The sequence below is a fragment of the Pteronotus mesoamericanus genome, unplaced genomic scaffold (assembly GCF_021234165.1).
Source record: "Pteronotus mesoamericanus isolate MK-2021 breed Mesoamerican mustached bat unplaced genomic scaffold, CSHL_Meso_final contig_65, whole genome shotgun sequence".
Classification (NCBI taxonomy): Eukaryota; Metazoa; Chordata; class Mammalia; order Chiroptera; family Mormoopidae; genus Pteronotus; species Pteronotus mesoamericanus.
The window spans coordinates 861,653-889,460 of record NW_026555228.1 but is presented as its reverse complement, the minus strand read 5'-3'; the positions used below and the strand labels follow the sequence as shown (position 1 = coordinate 889,460).

At 65.3% G+C, this 27,808-nt stretch overlaps 1 protein-coding gene across 1 annotated transcript in view; it reads left to right on the top strand.

Annotated features, from left to right (window-relative positions):
- PUDP (pseudouridine 5'-phosphatase) overlaps positions 1 to 26,552 on the top strand; it is a 29,376-nt gene extending 2,824 nt beyond the window's left edge. The window contains exons 2-4 of the mRNA XM_054581030.1: positions 17,352 to 17,570; positions 18,950 to 19,179; positions 26,340 to 26,552. Of these exons, the coding sequence (XP_054437005.1) occupies positions 17,352 to 17,570; positions 18,950 to 19,179; positions 26,340 to 26,516 (626 nt within the window). The 3' untranslated portion in view covers positions 26,517 to 26,552. The remainder of the gene's footprint in view (positions 1 to 17,351; positions 17,571 to 18,949; positions 19,180 to 26,339) is intronic.
- The last annotated feature ends 1,256 nt before the right edge of the window (positions 26,553 to 27,808 follow it).

The following is a 27,808-nucleotide window of genomic DNA, read 5'->3' as shown; positions in this document are numbered from 1 at the left end:
AGCTCCAGTTAGGAGCACAGAGGTGGGCTCTCCTCTTTAAGAGACACGTAAGCCGGCGCTGCGGGGCAGCAGCACCTGAAACAGGAGCCCATTCAGCTTCCCGGGAGCCGCCGGGAAACGGCCAGGGGCGCAGCGGGCACGGGGCCGGCCACGTCTCGTCTCTCGCGGCTTCCCCGGCGCTGCCATTCGGCCCGAAGCCGTGGGGGTCCCTCGCGGTGCTTTTCGCGAGCTCGTCCTTGAAATCTGCGCCTGTCATGCCCGTCGCACGTCCCAGGTCAAAGTGCGCACACGTCAGCGCTCCTTCGCCAGGTTGGGTGAGCGGCTACCTCCTTGGGCCGGGCCGGGCCTGAGCTTTAGGAAGCCAGCCGTGGTGTCTGCCGTTGGTAACAGGGCCAGGCACAGGGCGGAGGGTACCACTGTTCAGCCTTCGGAATTGGGCCCTTGTCAAGCGCGGTCTCCTGGTCCTTGGGTTTCCCAGGTGTCTGATACCGGAATTCGTTAGGGCGTTTAAAAAAATCGGCCAAAAACGATCAGCTGACCTTCAAAGCCATGCAGACGCCCCGGAAGATCAGGCCGCTCCGCGAGGGGGCGTCTCTGTGGGCGTCCAGGGGCTGCAGGGTCGCCACGGCGGGCACGGGGCTTCGCCCTCACGCAGCGCGAGACCTGACCTGCTGTGTGCCTGCCTGCGCTCCCGGAGCTTCCCACGGGCCACCGGGCCCCCCCCTTCAGCCTGGGGGGACGTGCCCGTGGGTCTGCCTGGGGCCCGGGGCACCCCGTGCGCCCCTCAGGGGCAGGCGCGTGGTGGCGCTCCGCCCCGTCCCCTCCCGCCGGAGGCCGCAGCCCCACCTCACCCGTCCTGCTGCTTGCTGTCCCCAGCCGGCGGATTTCAGTCGGCACGGGGACTCCCGCAGAGCAGGCAGCAGAAACAGAATCTTCTATAATAACAGCTCCTGCCCCAGGTCCGCCTGCGGAGGAAGCCGCCGCCGACAGGGAGGGGCGAAAGGAGGGCCACGGCCCTGACTGCCCAAAACAGTTTCTTTCTGAATCGTTATGTATTAACGACTGTATGATTTTGCGTACGAACAGCTGGGACGCTGCCTCGGCCCCACCGTGCCCGCGGTCCTTGGACCGCGCGCGGCCCCGCCGAGGGTGGAAAGGGCCGATGGTGAGCTTTTCAGGGACCGCGGGTCCTTGTCCCGTGATGGGAGGGCCGTCGTAGGTTCCCGCGGGGCCTCGGCGCACCCTCCGCAGGGAGGGCAGGAGAAAGAGCCCTTGGGGGTGCTGGCCAGTGCAGAGGTCCCAGCCGGAGCGAAGATCCCTCGCGGGCGCTTCCTCAGGGAGACCCCCCACCTTGGTCATGGGGATGGGGCCCCCTTTGGGAAGGCGGGCTGGGCTGCGCCGCGTGCGCCTTCTGCCTGCCCCGGGAGCAAACAGCGCAGCCTTCCGCTTGGGTTCCGCGGCTGGGTGACATCGGGCTCCTTCCACCTTCCCCGAGGAGCGGGCTGTCGCTGGCGAGCGAGGCCTTTGGGCCGCGCAGCGCCCACGTGGGAGGGGGCCCTGGCGAGGCTGTCTCAGCGGCGTTTACCCGCCGAGTAACTGCTGCGTAGGGGAGCTGGGAAGGTGCCTGGCACGGCGGGGAGCACACGGAGGCGTGGGACGGCTGTGTTCATGATGGGGTCCCCCAAGCTTTGGAGTCCGATGCTCGGGTCGGGGGGGATGGTCGGGAAAGGTGAGAATCGGCAGTGCCGGACGGCAGCGAAAGTTGGTCGGTAGCCAGCGAGCGATCCGATTATGGGCCCGAGTGGGTCCCTGCCGCTCGCCTGGGTTCTGCTTTCTGGGCGGCCTGAACCCTGGGGCACCCCCCCCCCGCCCCCGTGTGTTCTTGTACTTGGTTCCTGAGTCCGTGGTTTGTGGTCCTCAGCGGCTGCTGCTCGGACACAGGAGGTGGCACGGAAGTGAGATCCACGATGCAGGACGTGGCGGCGGCCGGGCCAGGGGAGGGGGGCGGGGAGGGGGTGCCGTCCCCGCCCCCGCCCCCGCCCGCCTTGGCCTCCCGGGCTCGCTGGGCGGGCGGGCCCGGCCAGGCCAACAGGGCGCCGACATCCCGGTTCCTCCTGACCGCGCTCGCCCTTCTTTGCGCCTGGCTTTCTCAAGAGCCGTGTTTGGGGGTTCCTCGCTCCCTCCCGTCTCTCTGATTATTGGCTGTTTCCTTGGATGATGGCTGGTTTGTTGTTTTAACGACTATAATTTCACTCTCAGCTGTACTCTGTCATTTGTCGGGGTGGATGCGGGTTTAACGCGGTGAGAAAGACCGGGGAGATGACCCCCCCGGAGTGATCCCCAGCAGGACCGCCCATGACCTAGCCACCCCCGCGGCGTGTCACCTCTGAGGACGAGAGATCGGCCCAGGGGTTGCTGCCCAGGCTGGGGCCGGAAGGCACCAGAGGGTTGTGCCAGTCTGGAGGACGTTGGCGAGTCAAGTCCCCCCTGTCAGCCGTAGGAGAGTCCTAGCGAGAAGTAATGACAGCGTTTTCTCTGGGAAAGCCTTGACTTACCGAGTTGCCCTGGGAGGGACCCGCCGCGGCTTTATGGGGCCGCCGTCTGGGGTTCAGAATTGCCTCCGGGGTGTCTAACGAGAACCTTCTTGAAAACACCCCACTTGGGGCGCAGCCCCATTTCTGCTCCGGAACCTCTGCCCCCCTGGCCGCGGCCGCAGCGCCCAGAGGGAGGCCCCGCTCGTGCCGACCCCGGGCCCTCCGTGTACGGCCCCGGGGGATTTTGTAACAGATTTAACCCTCGGAAGGCGCCAGGCAGCCCTTCCGCCTTCCCTGGGTGGGTATTATCAGAGCAAGTAAACTGAGAGCCCGCCCCGTGGGCGGCGGGCGCGTCTGCGGAGTCGTCCGAAGGACGTAGCGCCGCTGTCTCATCGCATCGCTCGGGGCGACGAATCAGCGCGGGGGGCCTGCCCTCGGACTCACCGTGTGTCTCATCCAGGGATGGGCCCGCGCGCGCGCAGGCGAGGCTCTTCTTCGTGCCCTGGCTGGGGGCCAGTTCACCGGACCCCGCAGGCGTCGCTTCCGCGTTGCCCTGGGAACGCGAGGCCCCCCCCCCGCCCCCTCCCCCGGGGATCGCGGCCCGTCTTCCCTCAGGGGCCGAGCGCTGGCTCCGCGGCCGCCACCCCGTTCGTCTCCTTCCCCCGGTCAGCGCGCGTCTGCGTCGAGGTGAAGTCGGCTGCGCCGGTCACTGGCACAGAAGCAGAGGGGCCGCTTCCGCCCTGGGAGCTGGGGACTCGTGGTCACTGCTGCGGGGGCCAGGGCGTGGCTGAGGCTCCGAGACGTCAGGCGACTCCACTCGGAGGCCGCGACCGGGCCGGCGACCGCCTCTCGGCTCCGCGCACGGCCGAAGGCACGCGTGGCCGACGCGGTTCCCGAGCGCCCCGTGGCGGCGGCTGCCCTGGGGCGCTGCCGCGGGCGGCCTGCAGATTTCTCGGGCCCCGCTGTGTGTGGACGGAGGCGGCGGGGCTCAGCAGCCGTTCCCCCCAGAACGTCCCTCGCCTCCATTCTCGGGGGCACTGGGCCCTGCACCGGTGCCTGCCCCCCGTCCGAGGGAAAGAGCGAGCGCGCGCAGCAGCCACCCGCGCGGCCTGTGCTGTGTGCGAGGCCCCCTGCGGGGTGCCGGTTTCTCGCGCTCGGGCCGAGGTCACACTGAGACACGCCAGACGCGTGGGGCGGCCGGGCCGCCTGCGGACCTCGCCTTGCTCAGCCTGGCGGCCGCATTGCAGCACCTCTCACCGAACCAGTTGAGCCGACTGGCGGGCGGCTGGCAGCAGCCTCATTGGCAGCTGCGGTCGCCCACGGGCTTGTGGCGGCCCCCAGGCAGCCGGCTGCCCGGGGCCGTGGCGGTGGCTTCCTGCTCCCCCGCCCTCCGCCCGGCCTGCTGGTGGGGCCGGCGGGGTGGGCGGCCCTCTCTGCTGGTGATGGCTGGTTTCCGGGTACAGCTTTCAGTCTAAAAAGAATTTAAGGGAAGTGTCGTCGGAGGATCCACGAGGCCCCTTCGGGGCAGGGTGTGGGGACAGTGCAGGCAGGGGGAGAGAGAGAGAGGTGGGTGTTCAGGGCGTAGGGATGGTTTCCCGAACGGAAGCTTTTCTGGCAGGCCGGCAGGTGCCGGGAGTGGCGGGGACTCCGTCCTTGTGCCTCCGGGGGCGGCGGTTGGGGGCTGCCGGGCCGGCGCAGCGGGGTGTGCGCTGGAGGAGGAAGGCGCCTTTTGCCCCAGCATTGACCTGCAGGGCCGACCCCGCCTGCCCCCCGGAGGGGGTTCCCCGGCTCCCAGCAGAGCGGCAGGAGTCGCTCCGGAGCGGGAGGAGGACGGTGAGCGGGTGCAGGGGGAAGGTGCCGGGAACCCGGAGCCTCGTGGTTTGCATGAGGGGGTGAGGGAGGCTGAGCCACGTGGGACACGCCCGAGGAGGCGGTGGCGCCCGTCGCCGGCTCTGGGGCCTGGCCCCGGGGAGCCCCTCCAGCAGCGCCGCACGTGCTGGGTCCTCCGGTGCAGAAACCCCAGTGAGGGCACCCCTGCTGGACGCAGCGGGTGGGCACGGAAGCTAGGACAGGGCGGGAACAGCGCGCCGACCGGTGGGTTCCAGCGGCCTCTCGGTACCGGGCGGCCAGCGGCAGAGGGGAAGCTGGTTAAGGAAACGCGGGCTCTGCTCAGTACATCCCGGCCCCTCCCGCACGTCCGTGCTCTCTCTCGTTATGTTCAAAGCGGGGGCCGCTGGGACTGCCCGAGGCCAAGGGCTGCGCCGCCTTCCCACGGGAGGGCCGTGGCCCATGTCTCGTGGCCCCGGCGGGGGCACCGGCCCCCTGCCTGTCAGTGCGAGGGCCCTTAACAGACAGTGGCCGTGTAGAGCAAAGTCCCCGTGGGGGGCTGGCCCTGGGAACGAATCTTCTCCCCGACCCACACTCTTGATTACTCAGGGAACCGTCACCGTGGGCCCCGCTCGGCCGACGGGCACCCACGCCGGCGTGCAAGGGAAGGGCTTGACGTGATTCAGGCCCGTGGCACTCCAGTCGTGGGAACGGGTGTCCCCAGACAGAAACCTTAGAAACAGGAGCGAGCGACCCACGTCCGTCCTCGTGAAACCCGTCCCGTGCCTGCGAAGCTGCCTCATTTCCACGCGGCCCCACCCTCCTCCTATTGACGACAACGCAGGACGTCCCGGGTACCCGCTCGGCAGGCCAGGGACAGAGTTCCCCCCCAGGGCAGCGTCTCCCCTCCGCCTGAGTCACGCTGCACTCCGGTCGCGGCCGACACGCAGGCCTGGCGCGTCCCACGGCGCGGCTTTGCTGTCCGATGACGTATGCGCCCGCCGCTGTGCGCTTTCCTTTAAACGCTTCTCGGCTCTGAGCGTTGGAGGTTCAAGGACGCACCTGTTCCTGAACGTCCGATTATTTCTTCATCGGTTCCCGGGTCCCGCGGGTTTTAACCTGCGCCCCTGAGAGGCCATCACGGTGTTTCACTGCTCAGAGATGTTGACCACCTGACAACCCCTGACGCCCAGAACGGCCTGTTGATAGAGCGCCGCTAGTGTGACCCCTGTCTCCTCCTCCCCTTGACCGACGTAGCAGACGCAACCTTTTGGAACACCCGCCGATCACTTCTACGGTCATCAATGACCTTTCTAAAAGGGATGCACGTGACGTTCACGTGACTGTTCCAGCAGCCCTCCCGGGACGTCCTCTTAAATTGCCAGTGAAATCTAGCCGTTCACGTGTGCGTTGAAAAGTTTACTGGCCGTATCGTTGCCCCAGGAGGCCCGATTCCATCCTAGAGTACACGGAATAACATAATAAGTAGCGCCCCGACATTCTTTCCTCCGACGCCCAGGGACATCTCTCCGAACGTTTCGGGGACCGAGACGGTGTCTCTCCGTTCAGGCGCACCTTCCCCCGGCCCCGAACTTCCTGGCTTTTGTATTGCTTACGCGGCCTCAGTGTCTTTGCCCCCCAGTCCGGTCATCTTCGAACGTGCAAGAATTCTGCGTTTCCCATGACCCTCCCCGGGTTCATCCGAGTCCTGCGTGGGAGGCGGGCCTTTAAAGAGGCGCTTGAGGTGACAGGAGGTCCTTACAGCGACCCGATCCCGTAGGCCTGGGGCCCGTGGAAGAGGAGGAGACGGGGACACAGACACACCCCGAGGGAGGACATGGGGGAGGAGGGCGTCCCCGCCCAGGAGAGGGGCCTCGGGGCGAGCCCTGGTGTTGCTCCTTCTCTGACAGTTGGGATTCTAATGTCCCTGTACACCCACGCGCGCAGAAGCACCCTGTAATCTTACAGCTCAAGGTCTGCTAGACGGTGACATGGCGTCCTGTGAGGAGCCATGGGTGCTGTTGCTCACTGTGTCGGGCTCGGTGCCTTTCCTGGGTTTCGTAATGGCTTGCATTGCCCTGCATTAAAACGATCCCTCCTGGCGGCACTTCCCAGCAGACCGGCGGCAGGGGATCCGTCGTACCCACGGGAGGGACAGAAAGAGACCCACAGTGGGAGAGGCCAGGGAACCAGAGCCTCCTGCGACCCGAAGACCTGCGCCTACGTGCCTGTTCAAGTTCTGCTGGGACAGTCACGGGAACGTCACGTGCATCCCTTTTAGAAGCGTCATTGAGGACCGTAGAAGTGATCGGTGGGTGTTCCAAAACGTTGCGTCTGCTACGTCAAGGGGAGGAGTGAGCAGGGATCAAACGAGCGGCGCTCTATCAACAGGCATCCGGGAAGCCTGGGCGCCTGGGAGGCCCCCTGAGGAGGGTTCTGCCGTCCGGAAGGTGGCGAAGGCACCCCCGTCTCGAACTCTCTGAATGTTTCCCTCTGAAAATCCGAAAAGAAGGTGAATGACCGGCATTCACGAGACGGACGTGTCCCGAAGGGTCAGCGTGGAGTGGAAGAAGCGAGGCCCAGGGGTGAAGGAGAGCCACCCACGCGGGGCTTTGCTGGGGCAGGAAACGGGCGGGGCCCGGGCGCCCTCTAACAACACGTGGGTGCGGTGGCACCGCGTCCGGTCTGCTGCCTCGCTCGCCCTGACCTTCAGCTGCTTAGGCTTGGGTGAACGGGCAGGGAAGAAAAGCCTCTGCTCGTGGTGGTGTTTTTTAACTCCCTGTGCGCGTCGTCGTCCAATGAGAACAAAAGAAGGACTGGCTGGTGGAGAACGTTTCTTGTATTCGTTTTCGATTGCCGAGGTCGCCCCGTGGCGGCGACCCTGAGGGGCTTTTGGCGGCACCGGCGTGTCGACGTGGCCTTTCTGGAGGCCCACACGCCCACCTCCGCCTCCGAGGACTCCCCCAGCGAAGGGCTGGCGCTTTCCCCTGGACGCCCCAGGGTAGGACCTGTTTCCCTGTCTTCTCCGGGTTCCAGGCGCCGCCTGCCTCCCTTGCTCCCAGCCCCTCTCCTGTCCTCAGATGGGTCCGCGTCTCCCCTCTCTGACCGTTGCTTCTGGGCAGAGGCGGTGGCAGCCGTGGGCTGCCCCGTGGGCACAGCTTTCGTGTCCGGCCTCCGTGTTCCTGTGACGCGCCTTCATTCTCACTCATCCCAAAGCCTCTCCTGATTTCCTCCTGCGGTGGTTTCTTTGTGCACTGACTAGCTGGGTGTGTGTTCTTTGATTTCCACATGTCAGGAATGCTCCACGTCTTTTCCCCTTACCGATTGCTGCCTTCGTAGCGGTCGAGGGGGGACGTCCTTCGTACGATTTCCGTCGCGTGTCAGCGTGCCAGCGCCCGTTCGATGGCCTAGCACGTCGTCTCTGCTAGGGGCGTGCCCCGTGAGTGTTGCTCGGGCGGGGTGCCGCGCCCCCGCGTCCCGGCTGAGGCTCCGCGGGTTGCGGTCGGGCAGGGGTTCGGCGGCCACCGCCGAGTCTGGCACTTCCTTCTGAACTCCCAGCCCCGCGGCTCCGTCCGCAGCAACAGGGCGGCCGGTGTGGGGCTCTCTCCAGCGGCTCGCGGGGAGTCCCCGCTGTCGTCCTTCCGTTCCCTCACTGTGGCTCTACGTGCGCCGGGCCCCGTGAGGTCCGGGCACGTCCGCGGGAGCGGCGTCTTCCGGACGGGGTGACCTCTTCAGCCCTGGGAAATGCTCTGCGAGATGGCTTTGCTTTCTCCCCACGCAAAGCGTCGCCCTACGTCTGTCTCGTGTGACGCCCCATCGGGGCCTCTTCCGGTCGCTGTTTGCATGGGGCACCGTTGGCATTCTTTGCTTTAAACCTTGTTACACCTTTCAAAAGAGACTGTCTCTTGTGGACAGCGTAGAGCCGGGTCGTGTTTGTCCTTTCTGGCATCCGTTTTACTAATTTTTATGTTTCCATCGGGGTGTCTGACCCTCACAGTTGACCCTTGGACAGCGTGGAGGCTTGGGCCCGGGCCCCTCAGGCCGGGGGAAAAGCCGTCATGGTCACATAAACAGTTGATTAACATATTCTTTGTATATGTGTGATATACCGTATTCTTCCAGGAATACAAGCTAAAGAACAAGTTTAGAAAATCCCAAGGAAGAGAAAATACGTCCGTAGTATTTACTGAAAACTATCCCCATGTTAAGTGGGTGCATGCAGTTCAAACGCACGTTGCTCTCACGGGTGAACGCTACCTGGGAATCCTTATCGATCAGGTGGGATTTCACTGTGGCGTTTTGTTGTTTGTTTTCTGTAGGTTTTCTTTTCTTGTTCCTTTATTGCTCGCTTACTCTAGCACTACCTCTTTGTACGTTACTTAGATATTTCCTGCTGAACCGGGCTTCACTCTCTTGTCGTTTCCTTTATGGTATATATTTTTCGTCATTTTTCTCCGTGGCGGTTCTGAGGGTGGCGATGAACATCCTACAAGCACCTCGTGTGCACGAACACCAGCCCAGTTGAAGCAGCACGTCCCGCTTCAATCCTGTGTAGCTCCGCCCCCGCCCCCCTCTCGTCTGTGTACGTGGTCTGCGCCTCGGCGACGATTTGTAACGACTGCTGTAGGCCCTTGTCTTCTCAATGACAGAAACCGAGTTACAAACAAAAACCACATGAATGGTGTTTTCTTTTTTTCAATGGACGAAGTCACCGCTGCTGGTGAGCCGCCCCTTCCAGGCACTGAAAAGCACAGTGGCATAGCCTCGCTCCTTTTCATCTGATTTTGAAGTCGCGGAGCATAATGCCGAGAGATTGCCAAAGGAACCTTTACAGAGGCCATTGGAGAACCAGCCAGAGCCCTTGCTGCACAAGAGGTGGTGCCTTTTCAGTGTGTCCAAACCTTGCTGGATGCTTCCCAAAAGCAAGAACCGAGAGCAGGTCTGGGGCTCAGCGCCAGCACGTTCCAGGAGCGCTTCGTTCTGGGTGCTGCGGTCCGCCAGACCTTGGAAATGACATTGGTGGCGAAGGGAAGGGGCTGCAAGGCCCTGCGGGGACAGCGGTCATCGCGTCAGGGACGCGCGGCCCGGGAGCAGCCTCCCTGGGGAGGCTGCAGAGGCGGCCTCGGTGCCCTCGCCGAGGTCCGTGGGCTGCGCGGGGCGCGGGGGCGGCCCGGTCTGACTGTGCTCTCTGACGCTGTGCCTTCCGCGTGCCCTTGGCTTCCCAAGCGGTGTCCCGAGGCCTGCCCGGGCCCCGGGGTCGGGGGCGGGCCCTGCGCGGAAGCTGCGGCAGCATCGCTGGGCGAAGAGGTTCCGGCGGGGGGTGGGCGCAGGGCGGGCAGGCGCAATGCCATCAAGGGTCTGCACGCTCTGAGACACGACCCGAGACACCCACGCCGCCAACTGCGGCGGGCGGCAAGGGCGCTGGGAGGGGACAGGCCGTGCCCAGCGGGACGAGAGCACAGGACTTGGAAAGGCTCTCGTGGACCACGCGAGAGCTGGTCAAGGCGGCCTTGGGGGAGAGGACCGCGTGCGTGTCTGCAGCGTGGCGCCGCGTTGCCGCGCATCTGCCCAGTGCCCTCCGGCCGCCGCCTCGTGACTGCGGGTGTCCGCTTCCTGCACACACGCCCGTGGAAACCTCATCTGCGCCCCTTTTTCACCCCAGCAGAGCCTGCAGGACTTCCGGCTCCCCCTCGTGTGGCGAGCTTACCCTGAAGACCCTGCAGCGCTCTTACGGTCTCCGATCTGGACACCAGCACTTCGCTGCGGCCCTGGGGCCGCAGGCGGCGCTCCCAGTGGGCCGGCCCCAACAGGGACCTCCGCAGCCCAGCCCCTCCCCCCGCCAGCTGCCCGGCCGCCTACGACGTGGGGGCCCTTCCCGTCTGCGGAGCGGCGCTGCTTCCTTGGCCGGGCAGCCCGCCCCCCCCCCCGGGAGCCTGGGCACAGCTCTGCTCCTCAATGATCCCTTCCTTCCGGCCCTGCGGCCCCGTAATTACCAGTGACGGGGGCGTGGAGCCTGCCTGTCCCCGGGAGCACGTAGGCGTGGGGGAGGGGCGCGAGCCAGGACGCTCCGCGGTGTGGGCGGCCCCCGCGTGGGGGCGGTCAAACGTGTCCAACACCCTCCTGGCGGCGCTGCCGCTGGGTCCTCTCCCGCGTGGGAGGGCCCGTCTGGGCGGCGCGGCCTCAGCATTGCGCCTGGAGGGGCGGCGGGGGCGGAGCAGCTGTCCCCTGTGCCGCAAGGCAGCGGGGACGGCGGACGGGGCGCTCAGGTGCGGCGGGGGCACGCTCGGGGGCAGTGACGCGGCGCCCCATTGGCGCCCTGGAGGCAATGCCTGTCCCCACCTCCACATCCCTCGTTCGTTCCCACCTGCAAAGGCCACTTCGCCACCTACGGTCCCATCGTCACGGGTGCTGGGGACAGGAGCGTGAGCACGTTTGAGGGGCTGTCACTGGGTCTCGTCCCGGTCCTCGTTCCCCTCATCGAGCTGGGAGGTCCGGGCCTCTCTTCTGGACACATGCCCTGCGCGCGCGGGGGTGCGGTGCGCGTGTGCGGTAAGGACTTTCTCTGAGTCCGCGCCGTGTCGTTGCTTCCTGAGTGGGCTCCTGTCGTTTTGATGGAAACCCTGTCATCTGTGTGTTCTCCGGCGGCCCGTGCTGACTCGTGTGTGCGCCGCCCGCACCTTCCCACGTCCCACGGTTCCAAAGATGCTCCCCTGTGTTTGCTTCTACAAGCTGCACTTTCTCTTTTACAGTTAGGTTTAGGATCTGAAGGCTCAGTCTTCTTTTTTTTTTTCCCCCACTATACAGATACGTTTCCATACAGATCTGTGTGATCCAGCAACATTTTTATTTTCCAAATGATTTTTTTAACCTCGATGCGATGACCAGGAAAACGGTCTCCGACCCCTATCCCCGCCTGTTCAATGGCACGGTGGATAATATCACTGAATCGCGCTCCAGGCTAATCAGGGGTTTTAGCTTACACATGCTCACTCTGTTAAATTATCATGACCAATCTTTATTTTAAGCAATCACATTTATTATTCTTTCCAGTTCAAAACAGCTTACAGCCACAGGAAACGATACATCAAGTACTTAAAGGCTTCTCTCAGAGTCTGCTGAAGCCAGCGAGCCTCCCCGGTGAAGCCAATGTTCCTGGACTCATAATTGCATGCTTGTTAATTACTCATCCCAGCCTCTGCCATCCCTCGGCACCAGGAAGCGCTGCGCGGAACGCGCAAGGTCGCCGGAGTGCGGGCACAGCCGCGGCCCAGGCCGCGGCTTGCCGCCCTTCCCTGCGCACCCAGCACCCCGCCTGGGTGCTTGCAGGAGAGAGTCCTGGCCTGCTGCCCTCGGGCGGGGCCCTGCAGGGTTTGCTGGGGAGCAGGGCCGCCCTCCTTGCTCCTCGTCTTCACTGTCTCCCGTCCTTTGTCGCCGGGAACCCCGGAAAGGCCTGTTTCTGGGTCTGAGAGGGAGCGTCGGGGGCCGCAGGTCCCGGAGGTCAGCCCACGGGGCCTCTCGGGAGCTCTTCTGCCGACACGCAGCCTGATGGGCCCGCGGGCGTCTTCTTCACCGCTCTGTTCGCCCAGCGTTGCGTTTGCCTCGGCGGCCGTGGACCGGTTCTCCGTTCATTTTATTCAGCGGACGTTGCCGAGCTTCTCGGCTCTGGTCCCCGATGTCCTTCCCCAGGCCAGGAAGGCTGCGGCCCCCTCGATCAGGTGTCTCGCAGAGCCGATCGCGTAGTGCGGGTCCAGGGCACGTGTGCCTCCTTGAATTGACCGTGTTTCACGCGTGTGCCATGTCTGCGCACTCTTGGCTGGTGTCTGGTTTCCTGGCACTTCTCAGGCCTGGTTCTAGTCCATGCTGTGCGCCCTGTTCACCTGTACATCTTAGAGCGCCTTAGGCCCTCACAATTTTTTTTCCCTCCTGCTGTCCTTGCCCTGTGAGGTGCTTTCCTCGGACGCTTGGGCGCGCCCAGCCTCGTGCGGCCGCGGCTGCGGAGGGCTTCCCACGCACCGCGCCGACCAAGGCCTTCTCCTCAGCCCACGGGGCAGCAGAGCGGACTCTGCGCGGCTGGGCCCGGAGGCGGGCCTGGGGCAGGGGGTGCAGGATGGCGCCCCTCGTCCCTGCCCCAGCCCACGTGCGTCGTGACAACGCTGCCCCCGTCCTAGGCCTGCGGGTGCCGGCAGCCCCTCCCGCGCGCCGCTTGGGCCTGCTCCAGGGTGTCCACGGCACGGGCGTGGCGTGGGCACAGTTCAGGCTGAATGGCCGTAGCCGAGAGCGGGCAAGGCCCAGCTTAGAGGGTGTCCGCGTACCCGCGTGAACAGGCCGCGGTCCCCTGGCGGGGGAGCGGGGCCGCGCTGCGCGGGGGCCTGGCTGGGAGCCGGCCGAGGGCCCGCTCGCCCGGGGGCCCGGGGCCCGTGTGAGGCCGCGGCTGGCGGCGTCCCCGCAGGCTGTGCTCCTGCGGCAGCCCCGGACCCGGGAGGGGCTGCACGCCACGCGCGTGACTGGAGGGACACGTGAGGGCACCCTGGCATGGCCTCCGCTGCGGCCCAGCTGCCCGGGCACCTCGGGCGTTGGCGCTGCGCGTCCTCGACGCAGAGGCGCCTGTCCGCCCCCCGTGGGTGACCCAGCGTCCTTCTTGCGGACACGGGCCTGTGGGGGGAGCTAGGCGTCAGGACGGTGGCCCCCAGAACTCTGAGTGGGAACGAGGCCGCCAGAAGGTGGCCGTGACATGCAAGGCGCAGGACACGCCCACCGTGCCCGGCACACAGGGGACCCCGGAACCCCGAGCGCCGCCCGCCAGCAAGCGGCCCGGAAGCCAGGCACCCCCGCGGCGGATCCCGCGCCCAGCCTGCCCAGGGCCCGCCCCCAGGCCAGGCCCGATACGTCCCGAAGCAGTCCCCTGGGGCGCCCCGCGCCTGGCCCATCCCCGGCAGTTCGCCGTCCCCAGGCTGTGGCGCGGCCATTGGCTGCCCCCGCTCCCCGGAAAGCGGTCCCACCGCCCTGCCGCCCAGGGCACGCGGTGGCGGCCGGCCCTGCGCTGTGTGGGGTCCGCGGCGGGCGCCAGCCCCCGCTCGTTCCGGTCACCTGCGGGCCGCTGCTCCCTGGCCCACACGGCGCGGCCTCGCCACCGGGCAGTGTGACCAGCCACGGCCGCGCTCCTCCCCGCCGGCCCTGTCTCAGCGCCGGGCCTTGTCCTGTGCTCGTCTCCCGCCGTCCACGTGGAGTGGGGCCTTCCCGCTCCCCCCAGGGTGCCGGCCGCTGTTGGCGGACGCGCTCTTCCAATCCATGGCGGCGGTGGGCTGGGCAGGCGCATGGCCGCCGGGGCCCGCGGACCCTGGCCAGACGGGGCCGGAAGCTGCCCTGAGCCCCAGCACGCCTGCGCGAGGGTCCGGGCTGTGTTCCCTGTGCTTTGTGCCAGGGACGCGGGAATGTCCTGTAACACCTGTCACCCGCTGTGCGTGCCATTAGGTTTCTAGGAATGAGGAGACCAGCAAGGTGGCCGCGCGGAGTGCAGAGAAGCCCGAGGCCAGCCCGGGGTTCGGAGGAAGCCCCTGCAGCCGGCCCGGCCGGGCTCCTGAGACCCGGGGGGGAGGGGGGGGGCCTTCTCCGGCTCCTGTCTTCCCTGGCGCCGCGTTGGCACTTTCAAGGTCTCTCATATAAAAAAAAAATCTTGCTGTCAGCCCCGGCCAGGCCGCTCCGTGGGTGGAGAAAGACTGCAGGTTCGTTGGCCGTGCAGGACATGGCTGGGAGGCAGCTGCTCCGTGTTTCCCCCTCACGTGGATGTTTCTCTCTTTTTCTCTCTCCCTTTCTCTCTAAAAAATAAACAAATCCTCGGGTAGAGATTTAAAACCAAAAAAAAAAAAAAGTCTCGGCTTCCCAAGCAAAATAAATGAGAGAAAGACAAAGTCCGTAGGGCCTCACTTACACGTGGAAGCTAAAAACGCAGAAAGACCGAACAAACAAAGCACAAACAGACTCCTAGACACAGAGGCCAGAGGGAAGGCTGCCCAAGGGCAGAGGGGATGGGTGTACAGGGCTGGGACCATCCTCTGTAGCCCCGGGACGAGTTTCCATGGTGACAGGGGCTTACCAGGCATCCTGAGGTGCTCACGTTGTACGGCAGAAACGTGACGCATTACTAGGGTGTGCACCCGAAACTCCTCGTACTGATACAGGATGGTAGGCCAGCTATACGACACATCGTCATTATCCAAATCGTGCTTTCCTTAGAAACGGATGCGTATACGTTGGATGTGGGGGTAAGGGGAGGAAACAGGAAAAGAGGTGACAGGCAAAGTGGCCGTGGATGTCACAGAAAGCGAAGGAGAAGGGTTGGGATGCAGTCCATAGGTTGTGTTTACGTAGCCTCCACCAACAAGCCTATGTGGGGAAGGGGGAGAGGTCCGCTTCCTTGGTTAACGTTGATTGGTATCAGCACATCGCTGGCTTTACGGGGCACAGGACCGGGGTCCACACGTACTGTCCGGAATCCCGTGGTGGGCGTGGCGGGGGGGGCGATGCTGGATGACGCTCAGAAGCCGGCCCCGCCCCAGCGGGAGATGGGAGAGCCGGGCGCAGCCGGGAATGGGCCTTCCCGCCCCGGGAGCTCCGTCGGAGGACCCGTGGCTGAACTCCAGCAGGACATCGGAGGGGATCAACCTCAGAGAATTAAAAAAAAAAAAAAAGGATTCCCTCATTATCCGTTACCTGCGCACAATCAAAGCAGCTGAGAAAAGGTACCCTACCAGCACTCGCCACGAAGCGGGCTGTGAGCTGAGGGTTGGTCCGTTTTATTTTTTTAAAGCGAAGCCATTGCCGATTGAAAAGAGGTCGTTTTCACCACGTGGACGGAGGCTGCTGGGTTCCTGGGGGAGAGGGCGCGTGCCGCCTGCTGCAGCTTGTCCGCCAGCTTGAGCTGGGGGTCGGCCCCCCCGGGGGGAACCCGCCTGGCGTTCGCCCCGCGAAGGCACCCACCTCCCTGTATCAGAAAACACTGGCTTGAGGAGGACCCCCTCCACCCCCCGGTAATTGGAAAGGAGAAAAGAGGATCTTCAAGGCATATTCACTTTTGAGAAAAAGCATTAAATTGCCCTGTGCAGGGTGTGCAAGATAAGTGAGGTGTAAGCCAAAGTCACAGTGGGTTCAGAATCCGTTGCCCAAATCCCGTGGAGCCGGTTCTATTTATACCTTTCAATTATTTTCAAGACGCGCGCGCGGGGACAGGTATATTCTGAGCTGTACACAGTGTTTGGGGTGGGGGGCCCTGGGGCAGCCTCCGCCACCAAAGCCATCCGTGCTCCTGAGAGGGAAGTGGGTATGCGCGCAGGCCAGGTGCCATAAATATTAACCCGTCCAGGTTTGGCTGCCAAGTGACAACTTGGACGCGTTTCCAGAAGTGTCTCCATTATGCAACGGGGGACGTCATGTTAGGTCCCTGTACCAGGCCGGGGCGGGCGGGTAGAGCGTGAGTGTTGAGGAAGCCTGTTCAGGCATGAGGACCGGGCGACACTCTAGTCCGTGAATTCCGGAGATTTCTTTTTTTACACTCAGCCCGAGAGGAAACCACGTGGAGGCCACCAGGCAGCCTTCCTCCCGGCGCGGCCACGCCTTGGCAACACGTTCATGACCTTGACCTTGAACGCTCCGGCTGCTCACGACAGCAGGGCCCGCGCCCCGCCCTCTCGGAGGGTCACGGGACCGCCTCACGCGCCGGCAGCCTCGGGTCCCTTTCCACGCCGGTGCGCCTGCCTGGGGACCCGGCGGGCGTGTCCCCCCTGCTCGGCACCGGCGGGTTCTTCCTGTCGGAGCCCCTCCCCCCCGCCCCGCCCCCTGTGTGCTGGGCTTCCGCAGCCGTGTCTCCAGCGGAGAAGGACACGGTTACGCACTGTGACTGGGCTTTTCTGTCTCCTTGCGGGGGAGAACGGGTCCAAGCTATGGAAGGCGCGCGGCTCCTTTCAGCAACCGTCATCGCGTGCACTGCGCACACGCAGCCGAGAACGGCACCCCCGAGGTGGCCTCGGCCGCCGACGGACGGCCCTGGGGCCGCAGTGAGCGCCGGTGCTCAGAGCCCTCCGCGCGGCGTGGGGGCTGCCGCCCTCGGCGAGCCTGTGCGTCGGCGTTTCCCGCGGGGCCACGACGGCCGCCCGGGCGGTTGCCCGGAGGGGGCTTGTCCCAGTGCCTGCGCTGCTCCTCGACACGCGCGGGGCTTTCTGTCCTGGGCGGGGCTGCGCGGGAGGACGCGACGCCGGCGACGCCGGCGCAGGTGACCACCGCGCGCGGCGGGGGGGCTCTGGCCGTTCCGTCCTCCTCCGCCTGTCGCCGTCGCCCTGGTCCTGCTCCCAGGGCCGTTGTCGGCCACGCTGGCCTGTGGGCGGTGTGTATACGCTCTGTCTAAATGTGCATCAGGGAGACAGGAACATGCACACGTGCAGGGCTGCTGACTGCGTGGCGCCCCAGTGGCGGTGCTAGGTGCCTTGGTGGCGTTAGCGCCCCCAGGGTCGCCCGCGCGGCTCGCCGTGCACCGGTGTTGCCGCTGGGGCGGGGCCGGGCGGGCAGCCGTGCGGGGGCCGAGCCCGCCCCCCGGGGACTCCCTGCTCCCCCCGGGTCCATAGGGGCAGGACCGCGTTCGTTGTAGGCAGCGCCCCTGCTGCTGGCGGGGGGGAGCCCCTCCTCTGGTGTCAGAAGCGGTGGTCGTGGGAGAGTCAGGGAGACACGCAGCAGATGTGGTGTCCCCACGCGGGCTGCCTAGACGAGTGCGTTCGCACGCCTCCTCAGGGCAGCGCCCACCGCGGGGCGCGCCTGCCGGGCTGCTTCTGGGGGCGCTGGCCCCGGCCCTCACCGCGGGGGGGGCCGCCCCCGGTGCCCGTGGGCGCTGCCGTCTGCTTGGCACTGCGCGGTGTGTCCACTTGCGCAGCCGCTAGGGACTCCCTGGGGCCGTGGCACGCGCCGCAACCGCTCTTCGCCTCCGTCCCGCCTCTGTTTCCGCAGACACCGAACGGCTCTACTCCGTGGTGTTCCAGGAAATCTGTGGCCGCTACGGGAAGCAGTACAGCTGGGACGTGAAGTCCCTGGTGATGGGCAAGAAGGCCCTGGAGGCGGCGCAGATCATCATCGACGTGCTGCGGCTGCCCATGGACAAGGAGGCGCTGGTGGAGGAGAGCCAGGCGCGGCTCAAGCAGCTGTTCCCCACGGCGGCGCTCATGCCAGGTGCGCCCCTCCCCCCTGAACCCCGATCCCGCCCTCCCCCCGCCCCCCCCCCACCCCCGCCTCGGGCCACGCGTGTGCCGGTCGCTCGGCTGCCGCAGGCCGCTCTCCCTGCGCAGCCCCGCAGCCTCTCCGGAGGGTCCCACTGCCGTCGCCTGCTCCGCACCCGTCCTGCGTTGGGCGGGGCGTCTTAAAACAATTCTCGTTCTTTTCGGTGAGGCCTGGGGTCCCAGAACGCGGGAATTGGGTTCGTGTCCACGTTCTAGAACTATCCCACGCGCGACAGACTTGCTTCGGAAGTGGACGTGAAGACAGGCCTTGGCCGCCGCCTTTTCAGAATCAGCGACGGTCGTCGTGGGGCCGCGGCCACTGAGTCGCGAACACGCGGATGGTAAACAGGGAGCTACGGCTCTCCAGACAAGCCCCAGTGCGAAAAACGAAAAAACTGGAAGGCCGAGTTCACGTTTATTTAATGTGTCTGTTCGCAGGCCCTTTGCCTCTCCTCGCCTGCTGGGCGTGGAAAGGAAAGCGGACTTTGCTCCCGCGGGGCTTGCAAACCGAAGATCGGTCAGAACCGCCCCGTGTCTCTTGCTAAAACCGCAAGGTCAAGCGTGTGCTAGGTGGCAGGGCCCAAACATGCTTAGAAATGGACTACGACTGAGTTTAAGATGCTTCCAGGAAGAAAGGTGAATACTTAGCCTTTAGAATTCCTGGTGAGGAGGAAGAAAAAAACGTGCGGTTATAGCAGTGCTTTCGGATTTAAAATTGTGTGAGAGTGAATCACAGTTAGTTTTTAATCCTGTTTTTTTTTCCGGGAGGGGGACCCCAAACACCTGGCATTTATTTAGTCAGAACTTTGCGTTTATTCTACACATGTAACGTCAGTGACCTTCAAAGCCCTCTCCCCCGGATGGCCTCCGCCGACGGAGACCTTTTCTCAGTGCTCAGCCCAGTTTTTGGACGCGTCGATGTGGATGCCTGTTTGTGCTTCTGGCTGCCCTGCAGCCGGGGGCGGGAGAGGGGGGCGGGGGGGACCGTGGCCCACCCACCTTGGCCTAGCGGCAGAGTGTTTTCTGGGAGAGACCAGAAGCATGTTCTCTGCGCAGAAACACCGCTGGCCCCCAAGACCCGCTGTGGGCCCCCGCCCCCCGCTCCCCCCCAATCCCGGCACCCACCTTTCCCCAGCGGAGGCCAAGCTAGCATCGGCCCCCTGCAAGGGCGTCGCGGCGGCTCCTCTGGGTGACGCTGAGGCCCGAGCGGCTGCCGTGAGGTCCTTGGTTTTGGGCCCACGGCCCCTCTAAGGCAGACAGGGTGCGTGTGGGCAGATCGGTCCTGGCCGAGGCCGTGCCCCCGCCTCACCGAGGCGTCTCCCCTCCCCCCAGGGGCGGAGCGGCTGGTCCGCCATCTGCGTCAGCACCGCGTGCCCATGGCGGTGGCCACCAGCTCGGGAGCCGTGTCCTTCGAGATGAAGACCAGCCGCCACCAGGACTTCTTCGGCTTGTTCGATCACATCGTTCTGGGGGACGATCCCGAAGTGAGGAAGGGCAAGCCGGACCCAGACATATTTCTGGCCTGCGCGAAGCGGTTTTCCCCTCCTGCGGCTGCGGACAAGGTGCGTGGGGCCGGGGCGGCGGGGCGGGGGGGGGGGGGGGTGGCGCTGTCCCGGTGGCCGTCAGGCACGTGGCGCTCGGGGCTCCCGGGGAGCCGGGGCTGTGCGGGTGCCAGCAGACCCGTGTGCGAGCTGCGTGCTGACCTCCCCTCCGGTGTCGGGGAGCACGGTGCCCCGAGTCACCAGGACAGGGATGGCCCGAGCCTCCTGGGGTGCCGGCACCTGTCCGAGACCGTTCGGTGTTGACCGAACACGGCCTGACGCGGGCGTTCTGTGCCGGGTGCACAGCCCCGTGGTCTGTGAACGCAGACCTGCAGGCGGCGCGACCATGGACGCGGGTGGTCTCGGCTCGGCTTCTTCCCGACCGCCAAGGCCGCGCCGGGGGTCCGGGCTTCCGGGAGCCGGTCCCAGGGCTCAGCGGGGAAGACTGAGCCTGCGCATGGGTGTCCTTTCCCAGCCGGAAGGGACGCTGCGGTCACGAGGGCGGCACGTCCCTGGGGGTAGCGTTAGGAGGGCTGCCAGGGGTCGCGGGGAAGCCTGTGCACAGACGGCAGTGTTACCGCAAGGGGCGGCCCCCTGGGGCAGGGCCCCCGCTGGCCCAGCCACGGGAGCCCCGGAGCCTGCGGGCGGCGGCGGGGCAGGTCCCGGCAGGCCCGGCGTCCGCGCCCTTGCGAGGACATTGGCGTGTGGGCAGGCGGGGCACCCGACCACGGCTCACATGGAAACGGGGCCTTTTCCCAAGAACTTCCCCCTCGCCAAGGCGTTTGCTGCACCTCGGGGGGCAGCCCGCCCCTGCCCCCCGCCGCCGCCGCCAGCAGAGCCCTTTTCCGCGCTTGGTGCCGGCCTGTGTCCGTCTGTCCACCGGGAAAGTGCCGTTGTCACGCTGCGCGCCGGTCCCCGAGCTGCTCCGACCGTGCAGCCGCCCCCGCGCTCCGCGAGAGCGCCCGGAGCACAGGGACGGCCGAGACAAACTCCGCCTCCCTCGGAGCCCCGCCTGCCGCCGAGGCAGGGCAGGGAGGGGACCTGGCCTTTCCTTCCCGGCGGCGGGCAGCCCGCTGGCGCAGGCTGGGCTCTCCAGGCCTGCCCGTGGGTGGGGAGCCCACGCCGGCGCTGCGGGAGGCCCAGGGCGCGAGCCCGGCGCCGGAGCGCACCTGCAGGGGCCCGAGGCCCCGCCCAGCGGCCCGCAAACGCAGACGCCGTGCGTTTTCACGGCCCGCCGGCCAGTCCCCTGGGGTCGGAGAAGCGAGCGGGCGGGCACTTGGAGAGTCCCGCCGCTGTGCGCGCGTGCTGGCATCGCCCCGGTGACGAGTCCCCGTTTGTTTGTGGGTGCGTCAGTCTCGCCCAGATGCGGCCTTGTCCTGTTTCTCCCGCACGTATGGTCCGGCTTTGGGGGGCCCTGTCGTGGGGCGCCCGTGTGGCGATGTCCAGGGAAGGCCGCCACGGGCTCCCTGTCGGGGAGGCTCGCTCATGGCCCGCTGGGTGGGTCTCCCCCCGCCCCACCTCCCCCGTGGCGGCCTGGCCCAGAGGCCTGTGCGCGTCCCAGGCGGTTTTGGCACCTGCTGCGTTTTTCTCTTGGACGCAGCGCAGGCCTCCGTGCCTCCCGGGTTCAAGGGCGTTTCGTGCGCTGAGGGGACGTCCTGGCGGGGACTCGGCGGCTTTGCCGCGGGGTCTGCACATCAGGGGCCTGCAGTGTGGCAGGAACAGGAAGGCAGGGACACCCAGGCAGGAGCGGAGCGGAAACCGCCCCCTGCTGCTTAGCGTTCCAGCGGCAGGCGGCGCCGGAGGGCCGGCGTGAAACACGGACGCTTCCGTGGAGGGCGTCTGACGTGGTGTTTCCGTGGCATCCTTTTGTGTAAAAGTAGGTGAAAGCAACGCCACCTTCCGATGTCCCTGCGCCGTCGCCCTGCTGCAGAGCACCCGTGGAAGGCTTCCTGTGCAGCTTCCCGGGCGCCTTGCAGGGGGGGACCCCTGGCCGCAGGCCCGGGCAGCCGAGGCCGGCGTGGCCGCGCTGCCCGCCCGCGGACGCTATGCGTGGGCAGGTGTCCGCGAGGCTCCCGGGTCCTGCCACAGGCTGGGGGCGGGCCGGGGGCGGGCGGCGGGTGGCCTGGGGGCCGCCGGGAACCCCGCTGTGCACCCCCTGCCACGGGACTTCCCAGCCACCGGGACGTGCCGCGCTGTTGTGAAATGCGGGGCAGCACGTTATTGATGCACTTCCTGACGTCGGTATCGGTTCCAGAGAAACCAGTAATCAACCTTTAAAAACGCAGCGATCCCTACTTCACCTATTTTAATTTTCTGGTTAATCGTAAGGGATGAGTTTCAGGATTTTTTAAAAACCACTTTGTTGTGTCGTTCTTAAGAAAGTTTTGCCCGTAAAGCTTCTATACTCCTAAAGAGTAAAAAAAAAAAAACAACACAGACGGTGAGCAAGTGCATTTTCGCGGGTGAATTCTAGCGGTAGAAGGTCTTCCTCGTAATGCGCACAGCTGTCCTTCAGGCACAGACAGGGTCCTCTGCGCTGACTGCTCAGCACGTGGCGTGTCCACCATGCACCCTGCACAATCTCTCCCCCCCCCCTTCCATTGAACGTACCGGGCCGGCGCTGGTTAGCAAAATAATTCAGACGCACAGCATATCTCCTGGCCGCTGTACTGCCCGTTCGGCACCCCAAGTCCAGGCTCCTCCATCGCCACTTACCCCGCCTTGACCTGTCCCCCCGTCTCCCCGCCCCTCTGCGATCACCCCACTGCTGCCCCGGAAAGCCCCCGCGAGGGGCCTAGGGCAGCGGAGTTCTTGGGGAGGCTTCGTTGCCGGGAAGGTCAGAGGGAGCCGAGAAAAATGCCTCGCCCTGCAGCTGTGAATTCTCACATGTCTCCACTTCAGAACAATCCTCTCATCGCGGTAACGAGGTCGCCGGGCCGGAATAACAGGCGTCCACAGCGCAGGACCGAACGCGCCTCCTGCCCCCGGGGCCCGCGGCGCGTTTGCCTGGCAAAGCGCGGCCCGCCTGGGGGCTCGTTCGTCCCCGGCTGGGAAGGTGCTGACAGCCGCGCAGGGCACCTGGCCGTGGCACATGCCGGAGCGGTCCGCCCGCGCCGTTCTCACCCAAGGTCGCTGGCAGAGGGGCGCAGACAGCAGACGTTTCTGTTGGTGCCCGTGTGTTTCCGGGGTCCCCGGTCCAGCCTGGTGGGGCCCCTCTCTGGGGAGAGCTGGCATCCTGGCGTCTTTGTCCTGAGCTGGCCTTTGCTGCGTGCTCGGTGGGAGGACGAGGGAGCCCGGTCGCTCTTCCTTGTCGTGTAGGAGCACTCGTCCCATTGGCAGAGGGCCACTCTTCAACCTTCAAGTCTTTCGGAGCACCCCGTGTCCACGGACGGTCACGGCGGGCTTAGCCGTGAAGGCAGTTTTGGGGGGACACCCCTGAGCCCGCCCCTTGGCCCACACCCCCTGTGTAGGCACATCCGTCAGGCAGGCGCTGAGCATGACGCCGCTGATGCGGCTATTGGACCCCTTTGCTCGGGGACCGGATGGGGCCCAAGGTCGCCGCTGGCGCCACGGACCGAGGAGGAAGACCAGGTGATTTTGCACGCGTCCTTGACTGCAGAGACGCCGTAGGGAAAGAAAGCGCGGGTTCTGGGGGCCACCGACCAACTGCGAACACGGGGGTTTTTGAACCGTTCAGGTGCTTCCGAGAGGGTTGCTGGACTTTTCAGTGGTTCCTGACAAGTCGGGGGGAGGGCCACAGGATCTGCATTATTCAGAATGAAAATTAGAGAAAGGTGTTGCAGCTCTCTTGCGGTCCTTTGCTCAGCACGTACTTTACGCGCCTGCACCTAAAAAGGGATAGTAAGTGTGCCTCACCATTGACTTCTCCTGACGGAAGCGATAGCGTTTCCCAGGGAGCTTATGGCCCGTTTCTAAATTGCTTCCAGGCTTTCTTCCCCGAAGGAAGAGGAGTCCCTTTCGTGGTATCGTCCGTGCACATACCAACTTGGAACTCTAAAGGATTTACTCCGTGCCGGATTTATACTTTGATTTTCGTACGAATAGTAACTGAGTAAGCCAGTAGCTCTGCCATGGGCGGAGACACTGCGCTCGAAGTCGGGCACGGCTGTGTCCGGGACCCAAGCACAGCCTGGGGGGTCTGCTTTACCTACAGGTGGGTGGGTGGGTGGTGCGTGGGGGAGACAGAGGGAGGGAGATGCAGAGATGGAAACGGATCCGTGGGTGGGTGGACGGATGGAGGGAGGCGGATGCGGGGATGGGTGGGTGCAAGGGTGAGTGGATGGGAGGATGGATCGTTGGATGGACAGATGAACCATATAAACAAAAATGCTAATTCATAACAGAAAACATATATACTCTTTCCTTCTTGGACTTTACATAAAGGCTTATCATTTCAGTAAACGTATAATAAAGCGTGTACACGTTCCGTATCCCAATATGGTGGTACTCGTTTATAGGTAATTTCACCGACAGAGAACGGACGCAGACTCACCCTTTGACCACAAAGCTGTTGATCCAAACTCAGTGGATGGTACTTTAAGACCTTCTCAAAGTTTTGATGTCTTGCCTTGTGAACACTGTGCGTGAGGTTACAAGATTAACGCGCAGGATAAAAATCTGTCACCAACAGTGGTGTAGGGAGAAACCTCAGTTGGAGCGGCTCCGGGGACCGTGGTCGCTGATGCTTCGCTTTGGGCCGCAGAGGCCTTTCTCCCTGGTGGGCAGCTGTGCGCCCGCTGTGGGGGGGGCCCCCAGGGAGCCCCCGTGCAAGCACATCCACGCCGGGAAGGGGGCTGAAGTGGCTTCCTGAGCCCCTAGGGGTGTGCTTCCCCGAGCAAGGCCAACGGGGTCCCCTTGGGAGCGTTGTGTACGACGTGGAACCCGTGACCACGTGCGGCGCCAGCTTGGTCTGCACGGCACCCGTTGGAAGGAGCAGGCCCTGGAGGGAGCTGGTGGTGAGGACTGAAGAGGGACCGTCCCTGAACAGAGCCCCCAGCTGTGTGGCCGCTCCCCCACGTCCTCTGTGGGGTGACCTGCGCCAGTGCGTGGGAGGTTCCCTTGGAGCAGGGCGGGCCCCGCAGGACCGTGCCTGGAGGGAGAGTGACGGGGTGCCCGGGCGCGGGAACCCCCGTCGGGGACACGCTCCGGAGGAGCTCCCAAGGCAGCATGTCGGGCGCGCGCCCCGGCGGGAGCTCCGGCCTCGCCTGGCCTCGGCCTGCAGCGCGCCATCTCCCGGCTGCCTCTCGCGTCTTCGGGAAAGCTCTCCCCGCTCCCGTCCACGTCGCTCCACTCCCCCCACGAGGGCGGCAGCTTCCCCTTCACGGGAGCCCTCAGTCACGTGGTCCTGAAGGGCAGGGAAGTGCGGCCGCCCTGCCCCTCCGGGGGGCTCGGCTGAGCGCCTGCTGGACAGCTCCGTGGGCGCAGGCCCCGCACAGCGTCCGCCGTCTGCGGAGAAGGCGGCGCGGCCCCTCCGGCGGCGTGCCCCTGCCGGGCTTCCCCTCCCCGGGAGTGCGACGTGGCTCTTTCTAAACTCAGCCCCTCCGGCTATGGTTTAATGAAGCTCATCTGTTCTCCTGGAGACAGAATGCAGATATAGCTCAGCCTCCAGCTCGGTAGAGGGGAAGGGTATTGAATTCTGGGGGCCGGGCTCTGCTCCTCCGTGGTCTCCCCTGCCTGCCCAGGGGACCTTGATTTGACCTCTGAGCCTCTCCTGGCTCAGGTCCCACGCCTGTGACGCGGGGGCTGGGCCAGGCCCTGTCCCAGGGCTCGGACGCTGTGCGGCTCCTCTGTTGCGTTGGGTCCGGTGCGGGCCGATCCCCCTGGCCCCCCACGTCCCGCGGGTGGGCACCACGTGCTCTCTGGTGGCCGTGGCTCCCTGACAAGCCACGTCCAGCCCGGCCTGTGCTGCTCATCGCGGTCCTGCCTGGGCGCTGGGAGCGACCAGCGAAGGACATCTTTGCTCCAATGGGCGCACAGGAGCGGGGAGCCAGGGGGGACGTCCTTGGAGCTGCTACAGACGTGGCCGCCAGGAGAGCCTGCGTGTGTGTGCACACGTGCGTCTACGTGTGTGTGTGTGTGTGAGAGAGAGAGAGAGAGAGAGAGGAGCGCTGTGTGTCTGTCCTCCCGCTGACCGCAAGCACCAGAGGCGCAGAGCTGCCGGTTCGGACGGCACCTGCAGCCGCCGCCCGAGCCCCTCCCGACCCGCAGCTGCTCCCGCGCCCAGACCCGACGGAGGGAGCGCGGTCCTGGGCTGAAAGGCAAGGGGCCGTGGGCTGGGAGAAGAGCGGAGGGCCCCTGCGAGGGACCCCTGCCGCAGCCCGGGAGTTGCGGCGCCCGCAGGACCCCTGTGTGGGGAGGGCGCCCCGCACAGCTCAGCTGGAAACAACCGGGAAGGCGGCCGCCGCCACGGTCGCTGTGCGGGGGGCGGGTTCCGGGATGCAGGGACGCCTTCCCGGGGCCCCTTTGCGTGGGGCGGAGGGGACAGCGCGCGGGCGTGCCGCCCGCCGGGGGCCGCGCTGCGGGTCTCTCGCTCTGACCCAGTCCGGACGTGACCAGCATCGTGGTGGGGCCCCCAGATGCGGCCTCGGGGGCCCCCGCGGGTGAGGTGCGCAGACGCCCCGTGGGGAACGTGGCCGTGGGCGCGGGCGTCGCTCTCCGTGTACAGAGCGGGTTCCCACGGTACAGGGAAGGGGGTGGTGCACACGCAGGCACACGCGGCGCCGGCGGGGCAGAGCCCGGTGGCGTGAGGCCGGCCCCCCACAGCCACGGCCTCTTTGAGCTTGGGAGGCACCGAAACGCATGTCCCCCCCGCGCCCTGCAATTTCCTCGCACGCGCCAGACGTTCGATCCTTGATGGCACAGATGTTTGTGATTCCAATAAAGCAAAGTTTTACACCGAGAAACCCGCCCCATCGTGGGGCGGCCGCTGACAGGGGCCACGGGCTGGCGACCGCTGGGGCCGACAGAAACAGCCGTGTAAGAAACAGCGCGCCCTGCTCCCCGCAGCCGTGAGCGGGAAGGCCTGCCCCCCCCACCCCCCACCCCGCAGCGCCGGGGCCGCTCTGACAGTCCCCGCTGCCCCCGGCGAGGTCCTCAGGGCCGGCCCGGCGCCTGCCTGTGCACAGGCCCTCTCAACCTTCTCTCTCTCCCCGCCCCTGCAGTGCCTGGTGTTTGAAGACGCTCCCAACGGGGTGGAGGCGGCCCTCGCAGCCGGGATGCAGGTGGTGATGGTCCCCGATGCCAACTTGCGGCAAGACCTCACGGCCAAGGCCACCGCCGTGCTGGGCTCCCTGCAGGACTTCCAGCCCCAGCTGTTCGGGCTGCCGCCCTACGCCTGAGAGGCCGCCCTGTGGCTGCCCCCGCCCCGCCCCCGCCGCCCCGCCCGGGAAGCCGCAGAGGAAGCCACGGCGGCCGCCTCGCCGGCCCACGGCCAGCCCGCCTTGTCACTGGCACACCTGCCCGCAAACGCTACAGGCCGCACTGCTGGGGCAGAGGATGCGCTGCCCCTCGCGGAACCGCCTCATGGCCGTGTGGCGTGAACACACGCGCACGCCTGGACACCGCCGACGCGGGTGCGCACACATTCCTGTCCTACACAGAACGCAGTGATGCCTGCGTGTCCTTCCTCCTACACCCGGACTGGCGCGTGTGACATGTGTATCTGTGTATGTATGTTCTTCAGTGCACGCCTGTGTGCGTGTACGTATGTTTGTACATGTTCCGGACGGCGGCACGCCTCCCTGGGGATCGTGCAGCCGCTGCTCGCGGAGGGGAGGCAGCCATTGCATTCGGTGTGGGACCCGCGTGGGAAAAGCAGGTCACGGACAAGCCCTTAGGACATTACCCTCCACGTCAGCAGCTGCCGGCGCTCCTCTCACGCCCGGAGAACATCTCGGGCGCCTCCGCGCGGACATCACCGCGGACCGTGTCCCCGCAGTTCCTGTGCACTGTGAACATAGCTGTAGCCTGTATCCTGTGTCTAGGTCCCTGTCCTCACCGGAGAATGTTCTACCTCGAAGAAATCTCCTGTCTGCTCGAAGAGCGAGGCGTTTCCTGATCCGCTCTCGGATGTAACTGTGTTTGATGTCAGGGATGACCTAGAGCCGCAACACATTTTTGGGACAGGGTATCGGCCAGGACGCTGTAACCGTGACCCGCGTTTGAACACTCATTAAATACTCAGGAGTGTTCTTAGTGGCCTGTGTCTGTGGCTGCTCTGTGACTTCTCTTCCCACTGGCCCCTGGGAACATCTTCCTGGTTCCCTCCCTGCGCAATTGCGTTGAATAAAATCTTTGGCCCCTGTTCACATAATGTTGGTCTGGAGCTGTGATTTTAACCGTGAGAAAATGTTATCCTCTAATAAACGGAAAACATCCCTGTGACTAATGGACCTTTAAAAGAAAAAAGCTCAGCCAGCACTCAAACACTGTAAAGGGTCATTTATACCATATATGTAAGGGAAACGCAAACAGCCCACATCCTGTACAATGTCATTGCCATATGTAAGTGAAACTTGGTGCCTTTGCACGGTGAATTGGTCCCTTTTGGACTGGATATTCTTCTTCAAAACTGTTTACACTGATGTTTTCGAGTCCTTCGGCCATTTTGCACGGATAACAGAGAAGTGTC